Below are 27,885 nucleotides of genomic sequence, written 5' to 3'. Positions count from 1 at the left end.
AGTGACTGAAAATCTTCTTAGCTATTATAGGATTGAGGGACCACTCATGAGCCAGGAGAATGCATCTGCTCAACTTGTCTGCAATCACGTTGCAGTTCCAGGGAATGTGAGTTGCTATCAGAAAGCAGTCAGAAGCTAACTTCCATTGCCAAGTTCTCATGGCCTCCCGACACAATGGGTAGGACTTGGTTCCCCCTTGTTTGTTGATGTACCAGACTACTGACATGTTGTCGGACTGGATGTCAATTGTTCCTGAAGGAAAGCAGATTGAAATGCTTACAATGCTACAAGCACTGCTCTCAGTTCCAGAACACTGTTATGCAGATTGGCCTCTATGGATGACCAAATGCCTCGGACAGTCTTTCCCTGGTAGTGCCCACCCCACCCGATCAAGGAAGCATTCATGGCCACTATGGCTTTGGGCTGAGAAGGGGAGAAAGATCAACTCCATAGGTTCTCTTTTGACTTTGCCGCAATTTGTTATCCTGATCTGAAATGTCATGGGGAGATTCAAAGGGGACCATTTTGTTAGGAAGATCCACTGAAGGACCCTCATGTACAGTCTTGCCAGTGGGAGCATCATTATAGAAGCTGCCATGGACCCTAGTAGTTGAAGAACTGTTTGAACTGACACTTTGTCCTATCACTCGGAGTTGCGATCTGAGTCTGTGTATCCTGTGAAGAGGGAGGTAGACCAGGCAAGACTGGGTATTGAATTCTGCCCCTTTGAACTCCAGTCTTTGAGAAGGGATTGGTTTGCATTTGTCCTTGTTTACTGTTATCCCTAGTTGTTTCAAAAGACATAGGGTGAAATCACTGAGACTAGTAGATGCTTGGTTGGGGTGATGAGGATTCAATTGTCTAGACACAGAAACACCCAGAATCCTTCCCATGCATTTGGTGAACACTCTGGGGGCTGTGGAGAGACCAAAGGGCAGTGCTCAGAATTGGTAGTGATTGGCTCTCAGCTGGAAGTGGAGAAATCTTCTGGAGTGTTTGTCCATTTTTGTGCAGTAATACACATCCTGAAGATCTATACAGCACATACAATCATCTTTGCCCTGTACCGTGACCATCCAGAATTTCTCTTGTTGGGACAAATTTGTTTAGGATGCTGAGGTCCAGAATTGACCTCCAATCCCATTTTCTTTGGCACTAAAAAGAATCTTGAGTAAAAACCAGATTCTATTTGGTTTGGAGGGACTGTTTGGATGCTTTTTTTTGGAAGCAGCTTTTGGATTTCTAGAGTTTGTGATGGGTACAAAAGTAAACCCTTTCCCAAACAAAGAAAAGTATCTCTCATCTATATTAAATTCATTGTAATTAAAAATGTTGAACCCCCTTTAAACCAGGACTACACATTGCCATGTTCCTTACTTATTTCAAGCCCACCTCTATCAGTCAGGGGAATATCTACTGTCCTTTCCATCCCCTGCCTCTGCCCCCCCTCCTTGGGAGCTCAATGCTTGTTCCCTTGATACATTGGCTGTTTCCAATTAGGCTGATGAACCACTCTGTGCTATCCTATTGGATCTCCTGGGAAAAGGGGATGTAGGCTCTCTCAATAAAAAATCTTCATTGAGAGACTCAAAACCAGCCCTTTGTTCTACATTGTCAAAAGAAACTCTGGAGTGTTTGTGGGTAGTAAGCTGTTTGCTTGCAATATTCCCTTTCATCCCTCTCCCTTTTCTTAGCTTTTCTAAATCTTATGTCACTAATCCCTTTGCCTACTCTTTTAAAAACAGATTGATACTTAGCATTGTTCACCATAAACAACAAATCCTGTTTCAGTTTACCATCCATCTCTAAGATTTCATCGTGTAATTTTTCCATACGTGCTTCATTGTCTTTCATAATTAAATGCATTACACAAAACAGACACTCATCAAAAATACTATACAATTCACTATAATAATTAGTGCCCTCACACCCCTCATTGGGAAACTTCCGCAGTCTCAGTCCTTTAGGAACACTACCATTGTTAAGACAGTCAGTAAAGTATGCATTGTCCACCTGTAAACTTTTGTATTTAGTTAACTGCTTCTCAAATAAATTAAGAGAAGTCATAAAAAAGTCATTATTCGCCTCGACCATAGAGTACCATTGGGTTGCATAACCAAGAATTTAAATCAAAGGTTCCGCTGCTGCCTGAAGATTCTCCTCCAACATTGTAAGCTGTAAGACAACATCTAGCACCTGTAGAATTGTTAAAATCCACTATACCCTGGCGATTGGCACCAAAACTACCGTTGAAAACAGAATGCTGATTGCCACTTTTGACAACAGTGGCAAAAGTCATGGGAGAATATCTTGGATTGTAAGGAAGATCCAGAAAATGCTCAGGCACTATTTCTTCCACACCATGGCTGTCATAAGTGCACTGGAAGTGCTGCTGGAAGTACCAAAAGTGCTTGCATAATTGACAGCCACTCTAGGGGTGGTACCTTGGAAGGCAAGAGTCTGTTATGTCAGAAGCTCATCCATGGAATCAGGCCCATTAGCACACATACTGCAAAAAGCTCAAGACTAGACATTGTGCAACACAAACTTCTACAAAATAGCCATGAAACAGCCCTAAAACAATACCAAATATCAGGGATGAAGTCAGTTGAGAGCTCTAGTAGTCAAAAAGAGTTTAACAGCATAAAGCATAAAAATGAGTTAAGTGCTTTCATCCTCGCTAGTAAGGACTTCATCAGAAATAACCATACCATACAAGTGTTCATTTAAATAGAAAATTAATGATACAACCAATGAATATTGAGCAAGTTAAAACTAGTTAAAAAAGCACTTTTCCTTTCTTAAAGGCAAATGCCATAATTGAAATACATGGATAGGAATGCAAGATATATGTAAACTGCTTTTTTGCCCATGTCTTATCTTTCTGCTGGAGTTTTATTTTTTAATCCAAACTGTAGTAGCAGTGCCTTATTCAGATCATGGCTGCACTTCACTACCCTTCCTACTCATTGTTTTGCTCATTTTCTTCCTCCTTTCAGTTTAACATTATTTTACATCCGTTGTATGGCAGAATGACACATCTCCCCAACTACCTGTCTACATAGGGGTTCCCCAAGGATCCATCCTTGGACCCCTACTCTTCTCTGTTTTCACCAATAATCTAGCCACTGCCACCAAACATGGCACACTCATACAATACGCAAATGACTCAACCATCATCTGCTCAGCCCAATCCCTACCCAAACTGCAAAAAGTCACACAGGAAGCCTTTTCCTCGGTTGAAACTTGGTTATCCAGTGCCCAATTAATACTCAACCCAAACAAAACTAAACTACTCATCTTCCAACCCACCAAACATACTCAAAACAACTCTCACTTTAACATCACAGCAAAAGACACCACTATATACCTGACTGAACACACCAAATTGCTAGGAGTGGAAAAAGACAAACTAAAATTTGACATTCACATATCCATGACCATAAAAAAGTCCACAAAAAACTTGGAGCATTGTACAGAAATAAGCAACTTCTCACCGAAGCAGCAAAGATTTCAATAGCAAATTCCCACCTTATCTTCACCCTGCTTTATGCCTCTCCAATATATACCAACCTAAGGCAATGCGATCTAAACAAGCTAGAGACCTGCTATAACAAAATTGCCACAGGGGCATCCTACCATAGTCACCACTGTCTCTCACTTGCTGAACTGGGCTGGCTTGAACTCCCTCACCTCCTTCAGTGGTATCAACTCTCACTCGCCCACAAACTAATAAACCATCCACTAAATGTCCCATCCCTCCAGAATCTACTCCAACCCTATCGCACCACCAGACCACTAAGATCCAGCAACAAAAATCACTTGCAGATCACTAAAGCCAATAACTCTGCTGGTGAAGCACTATTCTCTTGCACCATAGCCAAATTATGGAACTCCCTTCCACCCACAATTACCTCCATACCATCATGCACCCACTTCAAAACTTTACTAAAAGCGCACCTAAAAACATGCTGGCTATGCACTTGCAACTCCCACTCTAATATCACCCACCCCATCCAACCACTACCTTTCTTTCCACTCCACTAACTACCTTGATTATAGCAAGCTCAGATGCTCATAAGCCTAGTACTTATTATACAGCAGGAACTTCTTATTGTAACATTTGTTAATGTCGGTTATGTACTTCACAGATAAAGATTCTAGTTGTCTACTGATGTACTATGTTCTTCATCTGTAAATATGTTGTAAGTAATTGCTATGTTAAATTGTTAATCGCTATGTAATCCAATGCAATTAATGTCTGTTTATTTTAACTGTGGAGCTTTTCTCCCCGGGCCTCCGCTGAAAATGGACCTACGTCCAGTCGGACACTCCCGGTCAACAAATGTAAATAAATAAATAAAAATATTTTACATACTCTTCTTTTATTTGAGTTTTCACTTAACATACTTCTTCCATGTATTACTTACCATTTCCCAGTTTCATACATTACACATTTTTATTAATAGTTACCTTTTTATTCTTGCTACATCATTTAAATATGCTAACTAGTCCTACTTTATTTAATTACGCTATATAATACAGCATATTAGAGTATTATGGTTATATTAAAGCAAGTCTGGGAGAGAGACAGGAAGATAGTAAGAGGAGGTGTGAACATCCAGCCAAGAGATGGATGTAATGTGTAAAAGAAAACATGTACATATAAAGAATTTCAACAATACTGAATGGGGCATTCATAAGAGAACATCATTACAGGCAGGTAAACATGATCATTTTGGTCAAGGAGTCTAAAAAACAAAACGGAGGAAGGAGGAGACTTAGTAGGAGTGTCAAGGTATAGGAAGAGGTCAGGTCTTGAAGGAAGGGGATGTGCAGCAGTTACAGCTCCAAATGGAAGATAGGTAATAATGTAATGAGTTTTTAAAGTTACAACATTTGGGATAGATCTGAGAGTTATAGGGGGAGAGTTCCACTTTTTGGCAATAGTATAGTAGTTGGCCAGCTAGAAGTTTTGGTTTATGAATCTGTAGTAGATGTTGATTTTCAGATGTAAGTGATCTTTTGGATAGGTAGTTTTCAGATCGGAGTGATCTTTTGGCTAGGTAGTTGGTGAAAAGAGAGGAGAGGGCAGGACATAATGACAGTTTGTATATCATTTTATGTGCAGCCATTAGTTGAATGCAGGAGAGAGAGTGTGGTAATTCCAACCAGTTTAGATAGTTCAATGCTACACAGTGGAGGGTAGAATAGGAGGCATTTGTTGCGAATTGGGCAATTTTATTGTAGCAGGTTTCTAGTTTGGATTTTAGGTTAGAGGATAAGTTTGTGAGTAGTGAAGCACCATAGGTTAGTGAAGGTAGGCAACAGGTGATGGTTAGGGCCTTTTTTGTAGTGAGGTAAGAAAGTGTTTGCGCATGTACAGTAAGTCCAATTTTGGAGTGAGATTGAGATTTTTTGAAGTTATGTTGGACATGAAGATCAAACTTGAGGTGTTCAGCTATTATGACAGATAGTAGTTTAATATGGGAGACTTTCTATTGGTGTTTTGTTGTAGGAGATTATAGTGAATTGGTCTTTTTTTAACGGGGTACATGACTTAGGGGTAAAATCTAGTAGCTTGGTTTGTTGGGACTGAGTGGCAAGTGATTTTTGGTAAGCCATTTTTCAATGAATGAGAATGCTAGTTGAGTAATATGTTGGAGCTTGGGAATGGAATTGGCAGAGCAAATGATTGTACAATCATTAGCATTTTGAATAAGAGAAACATGAGTAAGAGATAAGTGAAGCCTATTAATAAAGAAGCTGAAGAGTATGGGCCCCAGTATGGAATCTTGGGGTACCCCTGTGGAGTTAAGGAGATAGGAAGAGGGGGAGAAGTTTTATTTAACAGTTTGTTGCCTATTTGATAAATAGCTTGAGAACCAATTAAGTGAAAGGGAGGACAGTCCAGTTAGTGAGAGCTGGCTCAGAAGAAGGGTATGAGAAATGGTATCAAAGGCTTTGGAAAGGTCTAAGAAGGTGGATGAGACATTTACAGCGCCCCTAGATTTGTTGATTGTGTCCATGAAGGAGATAATGGCAATCACCATGCTATGACCTGGTCTGAATCCATGCGGAGTAGGAGGCCGACTTTGATTGTTGGTAAGAAAGTCAAGAAGTTGAGTCAGTATATATTTTTCAAGAATCTTAGAAGTAGGGGAGAGAATAACAACTGGACGGTAGTTGGAGAGATCTGTAGGGTCGCCTCCTTTATTGGGGTGGGGTGGGGCAGAATAAATAATCTCCAGGTCTCTGGGACGTAGGATTTGAGGATGGATCTATTTATAAGAATACTAGTCAGATAGGCAAATTGCATCTGTGGGGAAGCCTTAGCCTGTGGGCAGATCATCTACTGTACTGGAGCTGGGTTTAAGTTTGAGTAGTATAGTAGGCATTTTATGGTTGCAGTGGAAATAGGTTTTAAAGAAAATTAGGTTGTGCAGGAGGTGCAGAAATCAGTAGAATCATGATAGGATGGAGAGGGAGGGGTGTGTGGGTGGAGAAATCTGAGGAACTAGTGTCAGAGGAGTTAAATACAAATTAAATACTGTGATGAATGAGTGCAATTGAACTAAAGCATATTGTGCTTGTACTAAGGTAACTGATTATTATACTACAATTAGTATGCTGCAGTACATGAAGCAAACTGATTACAAACCTACATGGGGAGGTATAGGGGAAATAGCCTTGGTATTGCCAAGTTTGATATATGAACTTTGCTATGACAAGCTTGTTAAAGTGAGCTTTAATCATCACAACCTTGTTATCTAGGCTCAGATACCACAAAATAGCATCAGAGCGCTTCTGACAACTTTGAAAGCTGACACACACTTCATGCTGTCACTCAAACAACAAAAATGTAGTAGATTAAAGTGTTCAACAGTTTTTAAATGTGGTGACTGATTAGATGTCCACTTTCCTTCCAGCTGACATTTGTGTGGCACTGCCATGGGTATAGCAGCTTTTAAAGCTGGAAGACACTTTACAGCCCTAAACTTGTTTTTTTTTTTCTTTTAACTACCCTGTTCAAGTATAAATTAAAAAACTCCCCATGTATTACAATTGGGGCTCCATCTATAACCATCTTCCCTTGATGTGGATTATACGCATCCACTTCTTGGACACATTAACAACTTGGTTATGATCAATAACCAGATCATAATCCACTTTGCTAAAGTCCTGAATTTTCATCTCCAAGACTCCAATGAAAATAGTTCAACACAACTCAGCAAACCAGTTACCAAAAGAAAAAAAGGTAAGTAAATATGTAAACTACACATATTACTATTCACCAGGGTGCATTCACAGAACCAAACAAATATCTGAATTCACAAGCAAATCAAACTGCAAGGCGATTATACTGGGTAGACTGAACGTCGCTTGAGATCAAGAATATATGAACACCTTTATGAGAAAACAGCTAAAATGTATAATGCTTTATATAAGCACATTTCCTAATATACAGAACACACATTTCAGTTTATAATATTGGAGTAGGTGCATGTTGATTTAAAGGGTGGGATGTGGCAAACTGTTTTGGAACAAAAAGAACTACGTTGGCAAATTTTCCTGAATGGTACTATGTATCCAGGTATAAATGATGTAATGTCTATAGTAAGCATTTTAAAGTTGCATGCCAACTACATTAACAGATGAGTTTTAAGGTGTTTTGCGTGGTTAAACTGCTTGCTGTTTTAAAGGCATATTCTCTTTAAGAGTGTAGTCATGTGACAGTCAGGGCTTATAAAAGCAGCTTCACATGGTGAATTTAAAATGGATCTGAAGAAGTCTGAATGTTATATACTGCAAACAAATGCACCTATCCTTTGTATTTTTAACAGTTTAACAGTGTAGTATTAAATTGCAGGCAATTTTTGCCCTCATAAGGTTTTATCATTAAAATGCAATTTTGCTGCAGTTTGGTTCACTTGTGTATTTAAATATATTGTTATATTAACTTTATTCTCGACAGCTGTTAAGGTTTCTGGAGTTTGTCATGCTAAAAAGTCACAAAAGAAGACCATTGAGTGACCACTGATAACAGAGATCCAAAATGCACATTTGCTAAGAAAAAGAAACATCTGTTATGTCATACCGTTTAGTGTTAAATTTATTTAATGCTAGATAAACAGTACTTGACATTTCCCTGCAACAGTAACTTTATATGCACTCCCTGATAAATGCCTCTCTCCATAAATGTACACATACTTCATGTTAGTCTCATTGCTTACTATGAAACTCTTCCTGTCTTCTTTGCACTGCAAAATCACATAAGCCAGGGTTATATTTGTTGCCTATTGCATGTTGATTCATATTATGTTTCTAGAGCAGTTCAGGACTACAGACTTTTTGATCCTCATATCAGTTCTTGTATCAGCCATAGAGGTACTTGTGAACATCTGCATGTCCAAATAGAAAACAAAACCTAGGCAGTGGGCACAAATATGAATGACAGTTCACCACCACTGTCCTCTCTGACACAAAGTTCTTAACATCTGGTCCTAATCTGATAATCTAGTGGAATACAGGAAACAAAGGAAGGAAAGATAGACAGAAGGCTGGTCTCCTAATATATAGCTGAAACATGAGGAACATGTGTCTTCTGCCCTAGATGGCAACTGATTGCATAGCTAACGGTGATTTCACTGTAGGCAGCATTTGAATAACATTGATAACATTTTTATACAGATTCCTTGATAACACAATGAATAACTATAGGAAGTACTTAAATAATATTGATAACATTGCTTTCTACACAAATTTCTGAAGAGCGATGCAAGTGGCTGATAGGTATGCAACGATTTTTTTATCCCACAGTTCATGAGTCAAGTTAGATCCAGGCCAAAGGCAGTCAGAAAACAGGAGGAAATCCATACGTTTCACTTTTTCTGTACACTGATATGATTAACTGCTTTTAGCTTGTGCCAAACCCAAAAGGTGAAGACAATAATCTGATTGCATGCAGGTGAGAAACATCAAACACTCTGAAATGTGACAAAGAACAGTGGAGAGTTAATGAAGAACCACATTATAAAAATGGGTTTTGAGACCCTTGTGTGTGCGAAATGTCAGGTGAGAATGGAAGCAGTGGAGGAGGCAGGTTAACAGGCATCCCAAGAGCTGCAGTTGCCCCCCTAGGCTCGATCTTCCCAACTGTCTGGGCATTAACAGAGGTGGGAACAGCTTGTGCAAATGGAAGACTGCTTAGTGGCAGTGGCAGTGATGAACTGTATGGTGTAAAGAAACTGGGAGCATCCATGACATTACTGGAAGGCACAATCGGCTGTGGTGTCGATGATGTTTTTCGCATTTGATCCAATGTGACTTTAGAAGGATCTGCAGTATTGAAAGGGTTGTTTGGAGATGGAGTACTTAGACCTGTGCAAAACAAGAAATGAGAAGGTTAGCACTTCATCAGGAAAGTGTGCATATGACTGCAAAGACCACCAAAAATCAAATCTGAAATAAATTTTACTAGGAAACATATTGCTGTTCCACAAAAACGAAGTGGTTGATAAAAGAACGATGCAAGTTTTTTGTACCATACAGCTGACCTATGTTACTGAGTTATTGGTAACAATGTTGCAATAATGTTACAGCTATTTGGGAGTCATGCATGAATTTAAGCATAGTATGTACGTTCACATGCCCTTAATGACTGGAGGTGCAGACAAAGGACCATTGTAAAGTTTCAAATAATTTAGCAAATGGTCTGGAAGATGCATTTGAACTATGTACTGGTATGAAAGACTGCCAGATCAAAAGGGAGATGAGTAGCAAACTGGCTTGGTGGTTCTTACAAGGACATTTGTTCTCTGTACCAAAGAGGGACCTCACACTGGTGGAACCACTAAAAGCTGGCAGCACTCTGCATGATAAAGGAGACAGGATAGAGAAAACTGCACCTCAGCTTCAATAAACTGGTTTGCAGACTAACAATGATGTCCAGCCTTGGGGGAGCAGGGGATTTGAGGAGGACAATATCTAATCAACATGGAGACAAGCAGAGTTGGAACCATAACCAGTGATGTAGGGAACTATTCTGAAGTTTCCATTCTGGAAGAAAGAGTGCTTTCATGTCACTGAAGTAATCAACATGGCCAGGACCTAACATTAGTAGTGAATTATTGTTGGGTTTTGAAAAGAAAGAAAGCCTCAGTTTCATAGACCTGAAGAATACAAACGCATATTGCACACAAGCACAGCAGTACATTAAAGCTAGGTTATCAAAAGGTAATTATACGTCCTTTTGAGCCAATAACTTCTTCCCCACCTGGGATCTAGGATTGATGCAAAGTCTGACAGTACAGCAGAATTGGATAATGGCAGTAGCTGCTAATGAACTTCATTCTGCAGTTCTGGGTTGAGACTCTTAAGTTGTGTTTGTATAATGTGCAAATATAATAAAGTCACCTAACCAAAGAATGACCCTCGTTCATTCCCTATAACAAAAGCATTTACTCAGTTAAACCAATACAAATAAAAACAATTATGTTTCAGGCATAGTATACTATGGGAAGAAGTTACACTAGCAAACAATTTAGTATATTTACCCAATGGGTTACCATTCACAACAGTAAATGGTTAGAACAGCAAATGTTTTTGTGCTTTCGGAATAAAAGAGTAAACAACCAGAAAAGTGAACACACTATTTCTGTGTCTTTCAGCCTGCCAGCTGCTTTCTGTGCGAGATTGTGTTGCAGTGGGAGAGGGAATTTTCCCTGTACTACAATCTTGGAATTAGTATATATAATTACTGGTGGGGGTGCCCCCTGCATAAAACTTGAGATCTGATCTAAAATGATTGTTGTTATTAGGTTTGCTGTTTGAGGAGTTCTCTATTTCGTGATAAAATCATCCTGGGATACAGACAGGGGGGCATTTTTTTTTACTACTACCAATAAGTCAGTGGAAGGTTGACTTTCTGAAACCCAGTTGAATGAAGAAATGATTCACTGAAGATGAATATTTAACAAAAGGCTATGCCCCACACACCCATACTGTGAGGAAGATGTGTCCCTGGGACCTCCTAAATAGATGGATACCCTTAATGTTGCTAACATTTTGGATAAGTTATAAACCCCTTAGTGATTTCTTTTTTGAGTTACAATGTTAACCAAATGGGGTATAGATAAACCAGTTCTGACAGTCCATACAAATCCCCTCTTAATATGTAGTTGCTGTACACTACCAACCACCCCAGGTATTGCTGACAAGACACTGATTTGGGAGTTTGGGTCTAAAGTCATGGGGGCCTTCACCACAGAGCTGGTACATGTTCTGATCAATCATTTATCACTTATCATATTATTCTGCAATCAAATGTGTTTTGAAGTGAACGTATTTCCTTATATTCTACTCTACTCACATCTATATGATCTTTCATGTACCAAATAGCTTAATTTTGCATTGTACTTGCACCTGTGAAATTTTGTTTTGTTTTATATATAATATTGTACTTTACTTTCGAGGAGCTTTTCTCCCCGGGCCTCTGCTGAAAATGGACATGTATCCAGCTGGACTAGCCCGGTCAACAAATGTAAAATAAAAATAAATAAATTTACTGACATGTTCAGCTCCTACCGCAACCATCACTGATATAGTGGCTTATTAATTGTAACAGCCAGTGGAGAGAAGTAGCTAAGAGGTGTACTCCTTCAGGTGTGGTTGGCATACTGATTTGTAATGGCCATTCTCTAATGTGGAGAACTCTTTGGATAAGATCTAAAAAAAACAGTTACACAACTAAATTTCAAAGCTTTAGGGGGGAGACAGAGAGAGAGTAGTCTCCCTTTATAAAAGATAAATTATGAAACTTCTAGATCCATCTCAATGGTATAATGGTAGAACACAGACATATGATAGCTGCAGCAAACATTTACCTATGAAGCTGAGCACAGATGGACCAGCCTGAGTGAGGGAAGAATGTAAGATCAATGGCACTGGGCAGTGTAGAAGAACTTTGGCACTTCTTGCCCAACCACAGTAAAGAATAATATTACTGGCAGAAACAGGGCCAGTGAGAACATGGGAGACCTGCAATGATGTGTACAAACTATACAGGAGCAAATGATCTTGAGCAGTCATCACTGGAAGAAAAGCAATAGGGGATGTGTAAAAGGATCTGCTTGACTATGTCAGAAGCAGTAAACACACAGGTTTTGGTATCTTTCCTTAAGTAACAGTACCTGGATTCAAAGGGAAGATTATTAATTCCAATAGTTGGTTCAATTACTGGTGTTATTCAGAGTGGATTCCTTTTCTTTCAGATGTCCGACTCTGCTTAAAACTGATACACTGAAACCATAACAGTGAATAAAAAATTCATGGGTCCTGCAAGGATGCACTTTGAAATCAAAATACCTATGGCAGCATAAATGCAAGGAACAGGACTTGCTCAGCTTGAAAGTTTCCACAGCAACAGCCTCAACGACCACAGTTACTCAAAAGCTTCAGCAACTGTTTATTTATTTTTTTTTCTCTTTTTCCCATTTTTTTCTGTATTCTACTACCACTTTAGGGACAATTTCTGACCTGCATTCTGGGCTCTGAATTACTGTCTTGCTTTTCAAAAAGCATACAGAATGGGATGGGTGCAAACACCAGCCAAATAATTTTAGATGTTACCATCAATAGTACTAGACATATCCTAGCTTCTGGACATTAAAACAACACAGAGGAGACTTTTAAAAACCATAGTTGAGGGTCAGAAAAAAAGAACGCTTTGTTATTTTCCATAATCTAAAGTTCTGAGGTAGTAGACCTCATAAAATTAATGCTACTGAATCTTGGCATAGATGTAGTTTAGTTATTAAACAGTGCATCTTCCTTTATATTGGTCTAACTATGAGAAGCATCAGTAAATCTGTGGGAAAAAATCATATGGGATATGATAAATATCATCAGTTGAGAGTTATAATACTAGTTGTAATAGACTGATTACCGAAGGACTTCCACATCCCTGGAATAAACCTCTCTAGGCTACAAAACAATGCTAATCTCTCTGTACACGTAAACTCCCACATGGGATAATGGCTGTCAAGCTACTATAAGGCCAGTAGGTTCTAAGCTGGATTACTGATCTAAGAAGCATGTACTCTCACTCCTGTACTGGCATTATTACATAGCTTGCATGTAATGTTTTCTCATTCTGCTGGTTAACTGGTTACGGTAACTTTACAGACCATCCTACCACCCCCCTCCTGCTCTAATTTACCTGGAGATAAAGTGGCCATGACATCACTGGCACTCCATCCAATATGTTAATGGATGCTCTACATACAAATGCATGTGTTATGAAGTTGTCAGATCATAAACTATAGGAATGCTGTGGCATTCAGTCATATACCTATAAAAGTTCACATAAATATATGTTTTCAGTTCAGTTTATATGTCATTTAATTCAGTTTGTATAGGCTACAAAAAGCAAGATTCAATCTCTGATATTTCAAGGACCCCTGAAGTTCCATATTGAACTGGGTCATAACTAATTGTAGTACTAGCTGTCAGAATTTATGCACTGCTGTTGAACAGCAAAATGTACTTTCTCACTGTTCCCCTTGGGATTTCATCCTGACATATCACACATTATATATCCTAATCCATCCATCCACAATCCCTTTTTCCCATTTTTAGACATGGGGTCGGGGTTTCACTTCAACAGTGACAATCTAGAGCCAAGGTTCACATCACTGGGTGGCTAGCCCTGCCACTTTTTTTTTCCACACCACACACTCGCATGCAAACTCGCACCTTTGGCCAATTTAGTGTGCCCACTTCACATACTGCATGTCTTTGGAATGTGGGAGGAAACCAGACTACTCAGAAGAAACCTACTCTAACAAAGGAAAGACATGCAGACTCCACACAGAAGGCACTCCAGCCAAGAATTAGACCAGGGAACTTCTTGCTGTGAGGTGACAATGTTATCCATTGAGCCATTGTGCCACCCACAGCAATCAGACAGTTAAAATACCATGCTCAGTTCTCAGCCATTTCTCATCTTTCTCCACCTTTCTCTCTCTCTTTTATTATCTTTGAGTAATTTCTAATAAAAATATACATTCTTAGGGCTTCTTTAGTTAACTACAATTTAAAAAGTCAGAGGGTAGGCAGGGATTCATTTTCCCACATCTAACAATGCCATGGGTTTAGATATTTTGTGTTGTTTGTCTCATCTTGCCTTAAATTGCATTCATCATCTTGCTTTGATATGAGGCCTGCCTACAACTCTATTACCCTTTCTCGTGTTGCTTCTTGGTCTATATTCAAAACCTTTCTTTTCTTTTCTTTCTTCCTTATTGTAGAGCATCTCTAAAGTTAAACACCTCTGCAGAAATATATCTTTGTTTAAATCTCTGGGTAAGCATGACATGGAATGTTCCAGTGAAACAAGACCTATGGCTGATGCTAAATTACCCTACATGGATTATCAGATTTTGAAAATTTGTTTTCACTTGAAATGATGACTGTCAAGCCACATTAGTCACATCCCTAACCATCAACAGATGACAAGTGAAGCCAATATCTGTTCTTAAGCTCAAACTTCCAGTGTAGTGGTGTGGGGATTTGCATACATTCTTTTCCCTGTATAGTGTTTACATTTTAAAACACTTCCTGTAGGACAAACTCCTTGTAATAATCAAGATCTAGGAGGTTTAGGCCCTGCTTATGGTTCTAGCATACAACAAAATGCATCATGCTTATTACCTGTTAAGAAAGGATTTTTAGTGTTCCTTCTCTGGGGTTCCTGGGGTATCAGTGACTCCAGATTCACCAGCTTGGCAGCACTAGCATCCAAGAAGGATTCAGGTGTTCTGCAATTCCGTCGGTTTCTCTGGAAATCACCAAGTTCTTGATCAAGGCCACTAAGGTCAAAAAAATCCAGACTTCGACTACCGTTCTGCCTAGGAATGGTTGCACGTTCAACAGCGAAATCCAGCTCTGTAGAAAGAAAGTAAATAACTTTAGGGAAAACTGGTAATGCCAGTCTGAACAGGTGTTTGATGTTGAGGTGCCACTGTCCTTCAAGGAACAGGTACGCTTTGAGGAACTTAATTGTGTAGGTTGCATAACATCAATGTCCAGTGTTGAAGAAGGGATGCAAACATTAGGTAAACCTCAAATGACATTTACAGCAAAGCTTTAGAGGCCATCTAATGTTAATGTGTCTGAGAATGGTGCTTTGGCGTGTTCCTCCAAGCAAACTGTCATCTATACTACATGACTCTAAACAGGTGCATGGAGACAGGTGCAGTTACTGCACAATGGAGATCCTGTTACCATATATACATTTCTGTGCAGGCACATGGGCAATATTAGTTCTGTTGTATTGTTGTGATCAGAAAATCATTCAATTGCTGCAGCACAACCAAGAAGGTAGTATATACAAATTCATGCACAATAACCCCAGATCATGAAATAAAAACCATTAGCTGCAACTGCCTAAGGGTTACTCAGTGTAACATCATGATGCTGCTTGTCAATATTTGTGCTAAAGTGAAAATGGATTTTTTTGTAATGTCAAAAAGATATAAAAATTCAACTTCACATTAGTCCTAAACCTTACTACGTTACACTCCCTATCATAATCTATGCACATGACAACCATATTAAGAGAACGTAACTGTACCCAATAAATATTGTGCTCAGGCATACAATTGTGGTTGCACTGTTAGCATACTTGCATAACTACACAACTGTGAATATCTGTTAATTCATGGGTACACTTGTACAGCTCTTAATATTTTCCTAATAAAATTCTCTCACCTTGAAATCAAACTTCTTTAAGTAGTCTGGAAAACATTCAAGGCTGATTTACCAGATACTTTTACCATCATGATCTCAGCTACATTTGTCAAGATATTACATTATACCAAGACTGCGTTAGAGTGCATAGTTTAGCTTCACAGTGCCCAAGTGAAAGGCAGTAGCTAGAGCTCTTCAGAGACTTGGTAGATTACTCTGTGAACTACATTACCAATCTGACCAGAGATAGTTATCTGTTATTTCTGCTAAGTCAAATGGGTTAACTTTATTGGTTTACTTCTATCTTTTTATTACGTTTACTTATTTTACTCCTAAGAGTAAAACTATTCTTGCTGTTGTGTTGATAATGCTATCTATATAGTTTTTGTCATGATGAAGAAAGTTCCATAACAACCACCTTCCATGTGCAGTTACTAAGCAAGTACTGGGTTATACACCCATCAAATATAACACAAAATGCAGTGATTCTATGGTATACAAGGATAAATCCCCAACTGTGACGCAGGCACAGACTTTGAGTAGTAGCTTGGGTGCTGGAGAAATCGGGCAGGGAGGGTGGAAATAAGCAGCTGATGTTGTCTTAGCTACCCTTTGGGAGGGGCATTTTAAAGGCTGGATTTGCAGGCACCTAATATGCAATACCTTAATGAGGGAGTGGGGTTATGAACTTGGGATTGACAAACTGGTGCTGGTAACCCCCAGTGCCCATATGCAGAAACAAACAGACACAGATGTGAAGCATTGCAAGTCCTTATGGTGATGCGATTGTGCATGTGAGCCCCAAGAAGGTTGATTTAAGTCATATAGAAATGTCACAGGAGAATGGGAGTGGGTCCACTGCTAAATGTGCAGGGTCCCAGTCTGGAAGGGTGAAGCCACCAGAACTTCAAACCACCATGGGGATAATGACATTCCTAGTTACCTGTAGGTGGGCTGAAGCAACAAGGCGGGACAGGGCACAAACAATACATATTTCTATCTTTATGACAGCTTCCTCCTGTCAAGCTCTTTCCCCCCAAATAGATTAGAGACTCTCCTCTCTCTGTATGGGGAAAGAAAGGGCTCAAGACCTATTCCAATGGTCCTGATGGTCAGTAGTCAAAAAATATATACATACATACACACACACATTTATATATATATATATATATATATATATATATATATATATATATATATATATATATATATATATATATATATATATATATATATATATAGATCCCATTTGATCCAGCGAATTTATGTTTCATCGAAACGTAAATTTGCGGCCTCACGCAAAAGTGCATTTTTTCGAAATGCACGTTCGTGTAAAAAAAAACTGAGAAAAGAAGTAAAAACATGCAGTTTGCATGTAAGCTTTGTTGTACAGCAATGTTTAATGTTGATGTACAACTAAGCAAACTATTGCTGAGATCGGGGTACAGTGAGGATAAGGTAATATTCCCTTTTCCCCACTGTAGTGCAATCTCGGAGTGAGAATATTAAAGTAGTGGGGGTGCACGGGGGCTTGCCCCCCTGCATCAGTGTGTTTAGTGTATTTTTTTTTTTTGGTTTAGGTTTTATTGTTTTTTTTAAACGAAAGTGCATTTTCAAAAAAAATGCACTTTTGCATAAGTGTGGTAGCGAGTTTACGTTCGATGAAACTTAAATTCACTTGATTAAAGTAGATCCATATATATATATATATTTTTTTTTATTTATATATAGAAAGTGAAAGCTGTTCTGAAAAAGACTAACACTTGACAATGACTGACTAATGTTATAAAGACCCAGGGGTGGCTTTAAAAGCAGCCAATTTTCATATCTTCAAGCTGTGAGCATCACATGGGTCAAATAGCCAACAGTATTCCCCTTCACTGTAACTGACCCAAGCTAGGCTACTTTTCAACTGGTCAAAGCTAGGCTACTTTTCAACTGGTCAACCTTTATTGCATTTTTTTTCAAGTTAATAATCTGAATGATATGGACTGATTACTGTTGCTACTCCAGTAGGTTATATTATTTTGATGAAGACAAGAATCCACCCATCTACTTTGCTCTATGTGAGCATTTTAAGATTCTCTCTCTCCAATTCTTCATCTTTAATGGCTCTGAAATCCCTTTTCCTGCCCATTCTGGTAGTGCACTCCATGAGTTCATAGCTATTCCTGTAAAGAACTATTAACTCATTAATGCCAACAGCACTCATCAAGAAATATTAATCATGTGGTCTGTAGTGCCCCATTCAAGCTATAGTGGTTTAAATATGGACCACACAACACTTTTGTTTCGCTAACTTAATAACAATACTAATTTTGTAGCATTTAGTACCATGGTTAAGCACAAATGTGAAAAAAATCACTTCAGCTGAACAAGAAATGGAAAAAAGTACAGTTTTGTACCTACCATAAATGTAGATGTCCGATAGGTATGCATCTGCAGTCCTAACATATGGGTTGTCCTGCCTCAGGCAGCCCTTCGGTCGGTCGGATTCCAAAGTCTGGGTCTGGCCTCGGCTGATGTCGCACTTCACCCGACGTCATAGCTGCTGGGGTATAAAGGCATCAGCCGACGCCATTTTCCTCAGTGTTTCTTGCCCCAGATGCCAGGTGCCCTCTAGGAAGGCTAAATTTGGATAAATGCAGATAATTCCAAACAGTAGAGAGCAAAATATATATACATATATACATACAAACAAATACACCATAATAGATTCCCCCAGCTAGCTAAAAGTGGGGTAAGTACCCTAGGAATACCACAGAGGGGAAGGAGGGTGGGTAATCATGACTGCAGATGCATACCTATCGGACATCTTCATTTATGGTAGGTACAAAACTGTACTATGTCCTTCAAGGATGCATCTGCAGTCCTAACATATGGGTAGAATACCATAGCCAAACTGGGGGAGGAGGCACTAAGATAATGATGGTGTAGTTAAGATCCCTTGCAAAACAGCAGTTGCAAAACCTGCTCGGGATCTGGAGTATAAAGGAAGATTATAATGCTTGGCAAATGTATGCACGGAGCTCCAAGTAGCAGCTTCTAAAATGTCTTTGGTAGCCACTCCTCATAGGAAAGCTGTAGTGGTGGCTGTAGCTCTTGTGGAGTGAGGCCTGATATTTTCAGGAGTTGTCTTTCCATGAAAAGAGTAGCAGAATCTAATGCAATTTCCTATCCATTTTGAGATTGTCTGTTTTGAAATTGCTTTTCCTTGCACTCCTGTTGCATATGCTACCAGAAGCTGGTCAGTTTTTCTGCTGGCCTTAGTTCTGTCCGGATAGTAGCATAGTTGTCTGTGCACATCCAAGGTGTGTAGTAGTCTTTCCCCCCTGTTCTGTGGGTTGGGGAAGAATGTAGGTAAATGTATAGCTTGGTTCAAGGATACCCTGGAGACCACCTTTGGCATAAAAGTAGGATTGGTTCTCAGAGACACTCTATCCTGATGGAAGATAAGTAAAGGCTGTACTGCCATTAATGCCTGTAACTCAGATACCCTTCTTGCCGAAGTGATTGCTAGCAGGAATGCAGTTTTCCAAGATAAGAACTGTAAGTCTGCTGTTGCTGCTAGTTCAAAGGGTGGAAGTGTTAATTTTTTCAGCACAAAGTTGAGATCCCATGCAGGCAGAGGTGGCTTCCTTGGAGGCTTTACGTTTTTGATTCCTCTCAAGAACTGCCTGAGTAGAGGATGAGAGAAGACAGGAGGATCCATGTTGTACTCTGCTGAAATTGCTGATGCATGAATCTTAATGGAGGAGTAGGACAGACCATTGTGGAACAGTTCTGCTAAGTATTCCAGGATGTGTGCTATGTTTGCCAATGAGACATTTACTCCTTTTGCTGCACTCCAAATGAGGAATCTTTTCCATTTGGCTGAATATGTTTTCCTTGTGGAGGGTCTGCGAGCCTCCAGGATAATGTCCTTAACCCTTTGAGATAAATCTGGTTGATTTTGTTTTATGCAATATTCCAAGCAGTTAGCTGCAGTGTTTTCAAGTTTGGATGCAGGGTCTTGTAGTTGTTCTGCGTTAGAAGTAAGGGACATAGAGGTAGAGGCCATGAGTGTGCCCGAGACATGCTTCTCAGTAGCGGGTACCAATGTTGTCTTGGCCAGTCTGGAGCTATCAGAATTACCTTTGGCTGTTCCTCTCTGATCTTCAGTAGGACTTTGTACATCAAAGGAAGAGGTGGAAATGCATATGCTGTCAGATTCTTCCAGCTGAAAGAAAGAGAGTCCACCCTCCAGGCAAGTGGGTGGTATACTCTTGAGCAGAATTTCTTCAATTGGTGGTTGTGTGGGGAGGCAAACAGGTCTATCTCTGGCATTCCCCATTTCTTTGTTATGATTCTGAAGATATCTGGATGCAGCATCCATTCGTGAGCATCCGTGGTAGTTCTGCTTAAGGTGTCTGCTAGTGCATTTTCTTTTCCTGGTACAAATCTGGCCAGCAGTTGAATGTTGAGATTTAGGGCCAAATTCCACAGGTCCATTGCCATCCGGCATAGAGGGTATGAGTGTGTACCTCCCTGTTTGTTGATGTACCACATGACTGTGGTATTGTCCGTCCTTATCAGCAGGTGTCCTTGTTGGAGGAATGGTCTGAATGCCTCGATTGCAGTTTCACTGCCAGCATATCCTTTAGATTTATGTGTAGATTCAGCTGGTCTTGGGACCATAGGCCTTGTATACACTTGTCTTCCATGTGTGCCCCCCAGCCTAGGTCTGAAGCGTCCGTGGTGATGGTCTGGTTTGGATGTGGTTTGTGGAAAGGCAATCCTTTATTTGTCTGACAGGCCTGAGCACACCACAGGAATTCTTTTTTCAGGCATGGAATGATTGGTATCTGGGCTTCTAGACTGTGCTTGTGTTGAGACCATACATTCCTTAGGTACCATTGTAACTTTCTCATATGCAGCCTGGCATGTGGGATCAATATTATGCAGGATGCCATGTAACCCAGGGCTTGCAGGACTTTCCTTGCAGTAAGCTGAGTTTGTGTTGTTAATGCCATGAAATAGACTGGTAGTTGCTTTTGTTTTTCCTCTGTGAGAAAAGCCATTTGAGTTGTTGTATCCAGTTCTGCACCCAAAAATGTTATCCTTTGGGATGGTACTAGCCTTGACTTTTGAATGTTGACTGTGTATCCCAAGGCTTGCAACAGTTGTATGACATTGGCCAAATCCTTTATTAGTTTTGTCTTGCTGTCCGCTTGTATTAGGCAGTCGTCCAGGTATGGGTAAATTTGAATTCCCTGAAGCCTGCAATGAGCAATTACTGATGCCAGGCATTTCGTGAATACTCTGGGTGCAGTAGATAAGCCAAAGGGCAATGCTGAGAATTGATAATGCTCTGATCCTGCAAGAAATCTGAGGTGTCTTCTGCAATCTGGTCGTATAGGGACGTGCAGGTATGCCTCCTTGAGATCTAGAGTCACCAGCCAAGACTCCTTGCCCAGCATGGGAAGAAGTTGCTGGAGGGTCAGCATTTTGAATTTTGGAACAATGAGGTATGTGTTCAGTGCGGACAAGTCGAGAATAGGCCTCCATTGATTTTCTTTTCTTGGTACAAGGAATAGTCTGGAGTAAAATCCTTGGGCCTTGCTCCATAGATGGTACCTTTTCTATTGCTCTCATCCTTAGTAAGCTGATGATTTGTTTTAGAGCCTCTGTTTCTTGGCTTGGTGGAAGGTTTGGCATTCCTCTCTTTTTTGGTAGAGTGTGGAAGTGAAACCTGTAGCCCTTGTCTATTGTTTGTAAAGTCCATTTGTCTCCTGTAATGCAATGCCAGTTTTCTGAAAATAAAGCTAGCTTTCCGCCCAAGGGTGCTTCTATTTGTTCCCTGGTAGGCGGAATCAGAGCCAAGTCATTGTGTCTGTCCTGTGGAAGTGGTTGTAGTCGCAGCTGTGGCAGCACTTCTCTGGTTGGCAGGTTGCCATTGACGACCCCTGTAGGCACCTCTTGATTGACTTCTGCCTCTTGGGTGTCTATTTCTGCCTCTCTGTGCTCTGGAGGTGTCTGGAAAGGACCAATTCTTTGAGGGCCAATTTCTGCTAAACCTCAGAGGTTGGACCTGCAAAAAATCCTTGACTGTTTGGACAGATTTTGCTTTTTCTTCCACTTTCTTTAGAACCTCCTGTGCAGGGGAGCCAAACAAACTGTTTCTCCATAGGAGCATCTAGGAGTTTTGACATGGTCTGGTAAGGATTGCTCTTTTAACCAGGCATGCCTTCGAATCACTGCTCCAGTCATAGCTGATCTAAAAGAAGCCTCCAGTGCATCATAGCCACATTTTAAAAAATGATTACTGACCTGCTGAGAGTTATGTACCAATTCCTGAAGGGATTTACGGTCTATAGGTTCAGGAGAGGACAGTTTTTTATTTAGCTGGTCTAACAAAAATTCCTGGTACTGTATCATGTGAAATTGACAGTTTAAGGCCCTGGCAGAAAGAGTAGCAGATGTATAAACTTTTTTACCCCATCTCTCCAATGCTCTAGATTCCCTTTCAGAGGGAAGAGGGTTTTTGGCAGAGGCAGCTGCAACACCTTTAGGGCCCTGAGAAATGGTTTCTGGGTCTGCAACATAAGCCTTATACAAGTGGTAGTGAGAGTCCGCGACCCTGTAATATCTGTCAGGCTTTGCAGGGGCCGGAAGAAGAGAATCAGGGGCTGTACTGGCATCATTATATGCATCATCAACAACTGATAGTACAGGAGGTATGGCTAAAGGCCTATGCTGTGGTAAGTGTAAAAAAGTCCTTAGCCTTTTCCTTGAATCTGAAAAATCCTGGCCCTGCCATTGGAAGTGTTCCCTCATTGAGTGTAGGGTTTCCCCAAAAGAAAATTCTTCAGGAGGAGAAGCAGAAGGAATGGAGTCTTCTGCATCAGAATCCTCATAAGGTGAATATGGGCCTTCCTGATGGTCAGATAAATCTGAGCCATCCGAGGAATAGTCTGAAGAGAGAGGTTCAGGGGGTTCAGTCCTAGGCCTCTTATCTGGAGGGGGTTGAGAGGCCCTGTCTGGGTGAGGTTGGGATCCCCTGATCAAAGAAATAAGGACCTCAGCAAGGCTGAGTATCTGGGAACTAGAAGTAGGCCTGTGAGAGGGAGCTTTTGTAGGTAAGGCCTTGGAAATTTTGGCTGCTTTAGCCCTGGAAAAGGCCTTGATAGACATAGAAGCAGGGGGTCTAGCAGCCCCACGTGCAGGAGTAGAGATGTCTAAAGGAATAGTGTCTGACAAATCCTGGGTGACTGCTTCTGTAGCAGTAATTTCTGTAGCCGATTCAGCCATGGCCTGTGTGGCCTCGGTTATCGGAGGCATGCTTTCGGCCGAAGGGAGAACCGAGGACTCTGTTTCAGCCAAAACCGAGACACTCGCGGTAGGCCTAACTGTGGTTTCAGCCGAAACCGCGGACCGCGAGTGTTGGTCCTTTTCCTTGCGTTTTTTAGCTAATTGTGTAGTCGGAGTCTCCGACGGCATTTTATATGCAAAAGCGGGACCAAAAAACTCTTCTGCAAACTCCGACCGACGTCTAAGTGTCCGTTGGTTGAAGGAAGCACAGGCTAAACAAGCTGATACGTCGTGGTCTGGGCCTAAGCAAGGAAGGCAGTAAGAGTGGAAATCCTTATGAGGTATTTGTTTCCCACAAGTTAAACAATTATTTACTTTTTCTGACATCGGCTGAGGCAAGAAAGAGTCCCCAATGGGGTACTTAGCTTTCTTAGAAGTCTTCGGTAGTAGAAATCTCTGGATCTGACCGACCGGCACTTGCGAACAGCTTCTGCTTCAGGCACCGCGCGGCAAGAAAGACTGAGGAAAATGGCGTTGGCTGATGCCTTTATACCCCAGCAGCTATGACATCGGGTGAAGTGCGACATCAGCCGAGGCCAGACCCAGACTTTGGAATCCGGCCGACTGAAGGGCTGCCTGAGGCAAGACAACCCATATGTTAGGACTGCAGATGCATCCTTGAAGGACATCTTGATATTCTTGCTCAGTTAAAAAGATTCTGCCAGTTAAAGTTTTTTCTGAATCACATCTTTTAAGAAACTGCAACCTAGGCTGCAAGAAGTCTGGAATGTCACATTCTGACTATTGGTAAGTATTAATGTGTTAAGAGGTCCACAGGAGCAGTAGGTCTCCACAATCTGCTGACTCCTCAATCCATCCTGATCAGGATGGTCCCTTGGCATTTACTGACATGAACTCATGCACCCGCACCACAACTCCCATCTCTTCAGATCTGTAACGAAAAGTTCTTACTTATCCTTCATCCTATACAACCTTCTGAGAGCTTCCATTGGATTCTTCCAGTCAATCTGATATTCCTGTCCTTGTATGGTGCTGTCCAGAAATCCATTATACTCAAGTCTATTCTGACCATGGTCCCACATAGTGGGTGGATTACTACTTTTGCTTGTGAAGTATACATCCATAGGGATACATTATTGTATTCTGTTTGATCCCATCACAACTCTGTCACACATCTCTTGTTGGTTCTGGTCCAGTCCAATTATGACCAACACCCTCAGATCATGTCCCTACTCGCTTCTTCTCTTCTTAGCCGATACTCCACACTAGGGTGCCATCACCAAAGTGCAGTAGTTTAGGAGCAAGGTAATTTTTGAATCCATCCAGTAACATGACAAAAATCCATTGGTCCAGTAAACAGATGAAAATAGTTATTTAAGGTTTTGACAATGTTGTGAAGTAAACATACCCAGCAGGGAGGTAACTGCATTGGGACCGGGCTGTGGCTAACATTGTGTTCAAGTGGAGAACTGGTCATTTTAAGTAAGATTATTATTGATTTGTGAACATTTTTAGTCAATATTCAGTTAAAGAAGTGTTTATAGTGTGGGTAATTACACCTTGAATGATGACAAGATACAAAGAAAAAAATAACTGATTTAATATTTTAAATAGCTGGTGACATTCAGTGGAGATCAAGTATCTGTCAGTGTGGGTCGAGATACTTGCCAGTCCAGCTTGCTACAATAAAAATGGTTTGCAGCTCTCATTACAAGGCTTCCACATGCTGGCTAAAGCCTTTGCTCTCCCTCTAGTGCCTTTCTTTATGCAGAGTCCAGTTGGTAGAGATTCCAGTTAAACTAACATACCACTCTTAAAACTGAATCACATTAAGGTGGTAATCTTCAATGCCTGAAATCTAAACATTTGCCCAATTCTGAGGCACTCCTACATTTGGAAATAATCCATGTCTGCACAGCTACTGAGACTTGGCCAACAAATAGAGAGAACATGCCCTCTGTGCACAGGCTTTGTGCTTTTCATGTCGTCAGACCGAGTGGCAACATGACATCTTCATATTTGTCAGGGAACATATTGCCTCCTGGCAAATCCCAAGGGACCCAGAAACTGAACTCACTGAGCTACAGATTACTTCAGACAATGGCTTGTTACAGAATGCATTCTTGGTCCCCCAATATTAATGGAATATTCTTCAGTGCTCTAAATGATCTCCCTGTTAGTAGAAACTCCATTGCTTTGGGTGATTTTACCCTTCAATGAACTGGGACACTTACATCTCTAAATGTAGGATATGCCCAAAAATTCATAGACTTAAAAAATCACTCGAGCAGTTGTTAAACCTACGAGAGGATCCAGCATTCTTGACCCATTATTTATTTATTTATTTTTTACCGATATAGCTGCATCTTGCACTACTGCTCTGGTTGGTCCTCAAGTGAAGTCTGACCACAAGCTTGTGACCTCCTTTAAACTCCAAAAATTTCTTACAACAATCCCCAATGAATTTAAAGACTATAAGCATGCTAGTTTTGACCTTCTCTAGAATGAAATATCAACATTCACTGACTCCACCACTCTCGACCATGAAACAGCAGCAGTCTTCACTAAAGAATTCTACACAAAGTTATAAAAATGCATAGAGCTGCATAGTAGCATGGACTATTAAAAATAAATTCTACAGGAAAAAAAATCTCTTTACATTAAATGCTTGACCAAACCCCCCTCTTCAAAAAATAAAACAAAAAGCATTACAAAAACTGAAAAGAACCATCAGGTCCACTAGAGGCACCTATGAACATATGCTGGTCTCTGAAGCCAAAAATAGTTGTAAATACTTTAGCTATGTTAGGCAACTAAAAACACAGCACTGCTCTGAACTTATTCACAATGATGTCTCTTATTCTGAACCAACAGACATTGTCAACATCCTTGCAAACACATTCACTACCAGCCTCACTCCCAATTATCTTTAAATATCATTTGCTGAAAGAAATACTTTCTCAACGTGAGCAAACAATATACCTGGTTGCTTAAACTGTTTAACAAGTTTAAAATAAAAAAAAAAGTATAATCACCTTAAAACTGAAAAACCACAAAAACAAAAAAGGAAGATCAAGTCACGAATACCAAGCATATATTTAAGCAACTGGAATTACAGAGTATATGTCAGTTTGAGAAAGTCTTGTATTACCAAAGCGCTTACTGTTTTGGTATTAAACAGTCTTGGTATTCGTGACTGTCTGCCTTTTTTGTTTTTGTGTTTAACAAGTTTAGCCACTGGTCTTACCACTGATGAGTGGCACACTGCAGTCATGATACCCCTCCATAAAGGTAGCCTTTAAAACTGACCCAGGGTAAATACACCTGTCTTTTAAGTCTTATCTGCAAAGTCATAGTGTGTAAGAACTGACCTCAGACTACAATATCAAGAATCTTATTTCATTTGACCCCCAATAGCTTGGCTTTTTAGGGAATCTGAAAACTTCTTTTAATGGGTTATGGAGTCTGTAGATGACAAGATGTACATGGACTAGCTTGAACTGGCCAGTGCCTTTTGACATAATTCCCCATGTTGACATCATACATAAGCTGAATGCACTAAAACTTTACCCTATGGGGTGAGATGGATAGCAAACCTGACTGAAAGACAGAACCTGAACAGAACAGAGCAAGTTGTGCGCACCTCATCAGAATGTATGAAAGTGGTGAGTGGTTCCTTCAGGTATCAGTGCTGGGACCTCTCCATTCTGGCTTTTATGTCTCAAAACTCCAAACAGATAAAGTCCACTGACTTACAAAGTTTACACGTTGTAAACTGGAAGTTGTTAATTCGCCATCTAATACCCAAACCTTCCAACAAGAACTCTCCTTCTTAAACTCTTGTTGCACCAAAATAGGCTCAAACTAAATGATAAATAACCATAGTAACATCACTCCCTCTCTCAACATACTGTACAGACAACACACCACTACAAAACAAAAATGTTGTCAAGGACATAGGAACTTGGGCTGATAATTCTCCCTACCTTTTTCAATCACATGGCAATGGTTGTTAGGAAATCCTCAGGAAAGAGTACAACATGGCAAGTGTACAGTTAGTGGGGTTTGGTGTTACTGGTCTGACTGTACCATAAAGTTTTAAAGTTAAAAGTTATGGATATTCAGAAGCCATAGCTGAAACACTGATGGGGTGTTAAAGGGCTCATTTGCATATATCCCATGGGTCTACACTACAGGAGGTTTAAGGTATTACATAGTGAAGACTCTAGCTTTCCTGGGTCTTTCTTGTATTTCTTATTAAATGGTTTGTCTGTGTGACCTTTTACCCTTTGGTTTAGATGTTATTTGGCATAGTATGCAGTCACCCTAAAGTTTATGGACATCAGACTTTTTATTTTTAAGTGCTTTATTTCCAAAGTATAGCCAAACAAAACACTTATGGAGTACTAGTGAGGTCAGAAAAAGAGTGAAAGATAATATATCTACAACTAGTGGAGGTTGACTTCATTCGCCTGAATACACCATACAGACAAAGTAAAATGTCCAGAGTATTCCCTAGCAATATAGCTGAAACACTGGTATGTCCTTAACGGGTCATTTGCATATATTCCATAAGCTTCCATTACAGGAGGTTTAAGTTACTACACTAGGCTTGCTGGGTCTTTCTTACAGTTCTTACTAAATGTTTTATTTGTGTGAGCTTTTGCTCATTGGTTTGTAAACACTGTTATTTAGCACAGCTAATTTTAAAAGGATTATCTTCAAGGTCATAAAAGATAATCAGTCAGCATTCAGACCTATTACTGAATAGGATAGCATGCATTTCACTAAACATAACAATTAGAAAAACAAACTCCAAAAGTT

General features: G+C 40.2%; 1 protein-coding gene across 2 annotated transcripts in view; it reads right to left on the bottom strand.

The window, feature by feature from the left end:
- Positions 1 to 8,095: 8,095 nt before the first annotated feature.
- LOC122815107 (epsin-3-like) overlaps positions 8,096 to 27,885 on the bottom strand; it is a 544,822-nt gene continuing 525,032 nt past the window's right edge. For both annotated transcript variants that reach the window (XM_044087349.1, XM_044087350.1), the window contains 2 exons: positions 14,713 to 14,946; positions 8,096 to 9,381 (listed from right to left, as the gene is read on the bottom strand). In XM_044087349.1, the coding sequence (XP_043943284.1) occupies positions 9,032 to 9,381; positions 14,713 to 14,946 (584 nt within the window). In that variant the 3' untranslated portion in view covers positions 8,096 to 9,031. The remainder of the gene's footprint in view (positions 9,382 to 14,712; positions 14,947 to 27,885) is intronic.

Source organism: Protopterus annectens, chromosome 11.part0 (assembly GCF_019279795.1).
Source record: "Protopterus annectens isolate FY-2018-M chromosome 11.part0, PAN1.0, whole genome shotgun sequence".
Lineage (NCBI taxonomy): Eukaryota > Metazoa > Chordata > Ceratodontiformes > Protopteridae > Protopterus > Protopterus annectens.
Note: the sequence above shows the minus strand (reverse complement) of the source record. Positions and strands in the feature narration are given on the sequence as shown.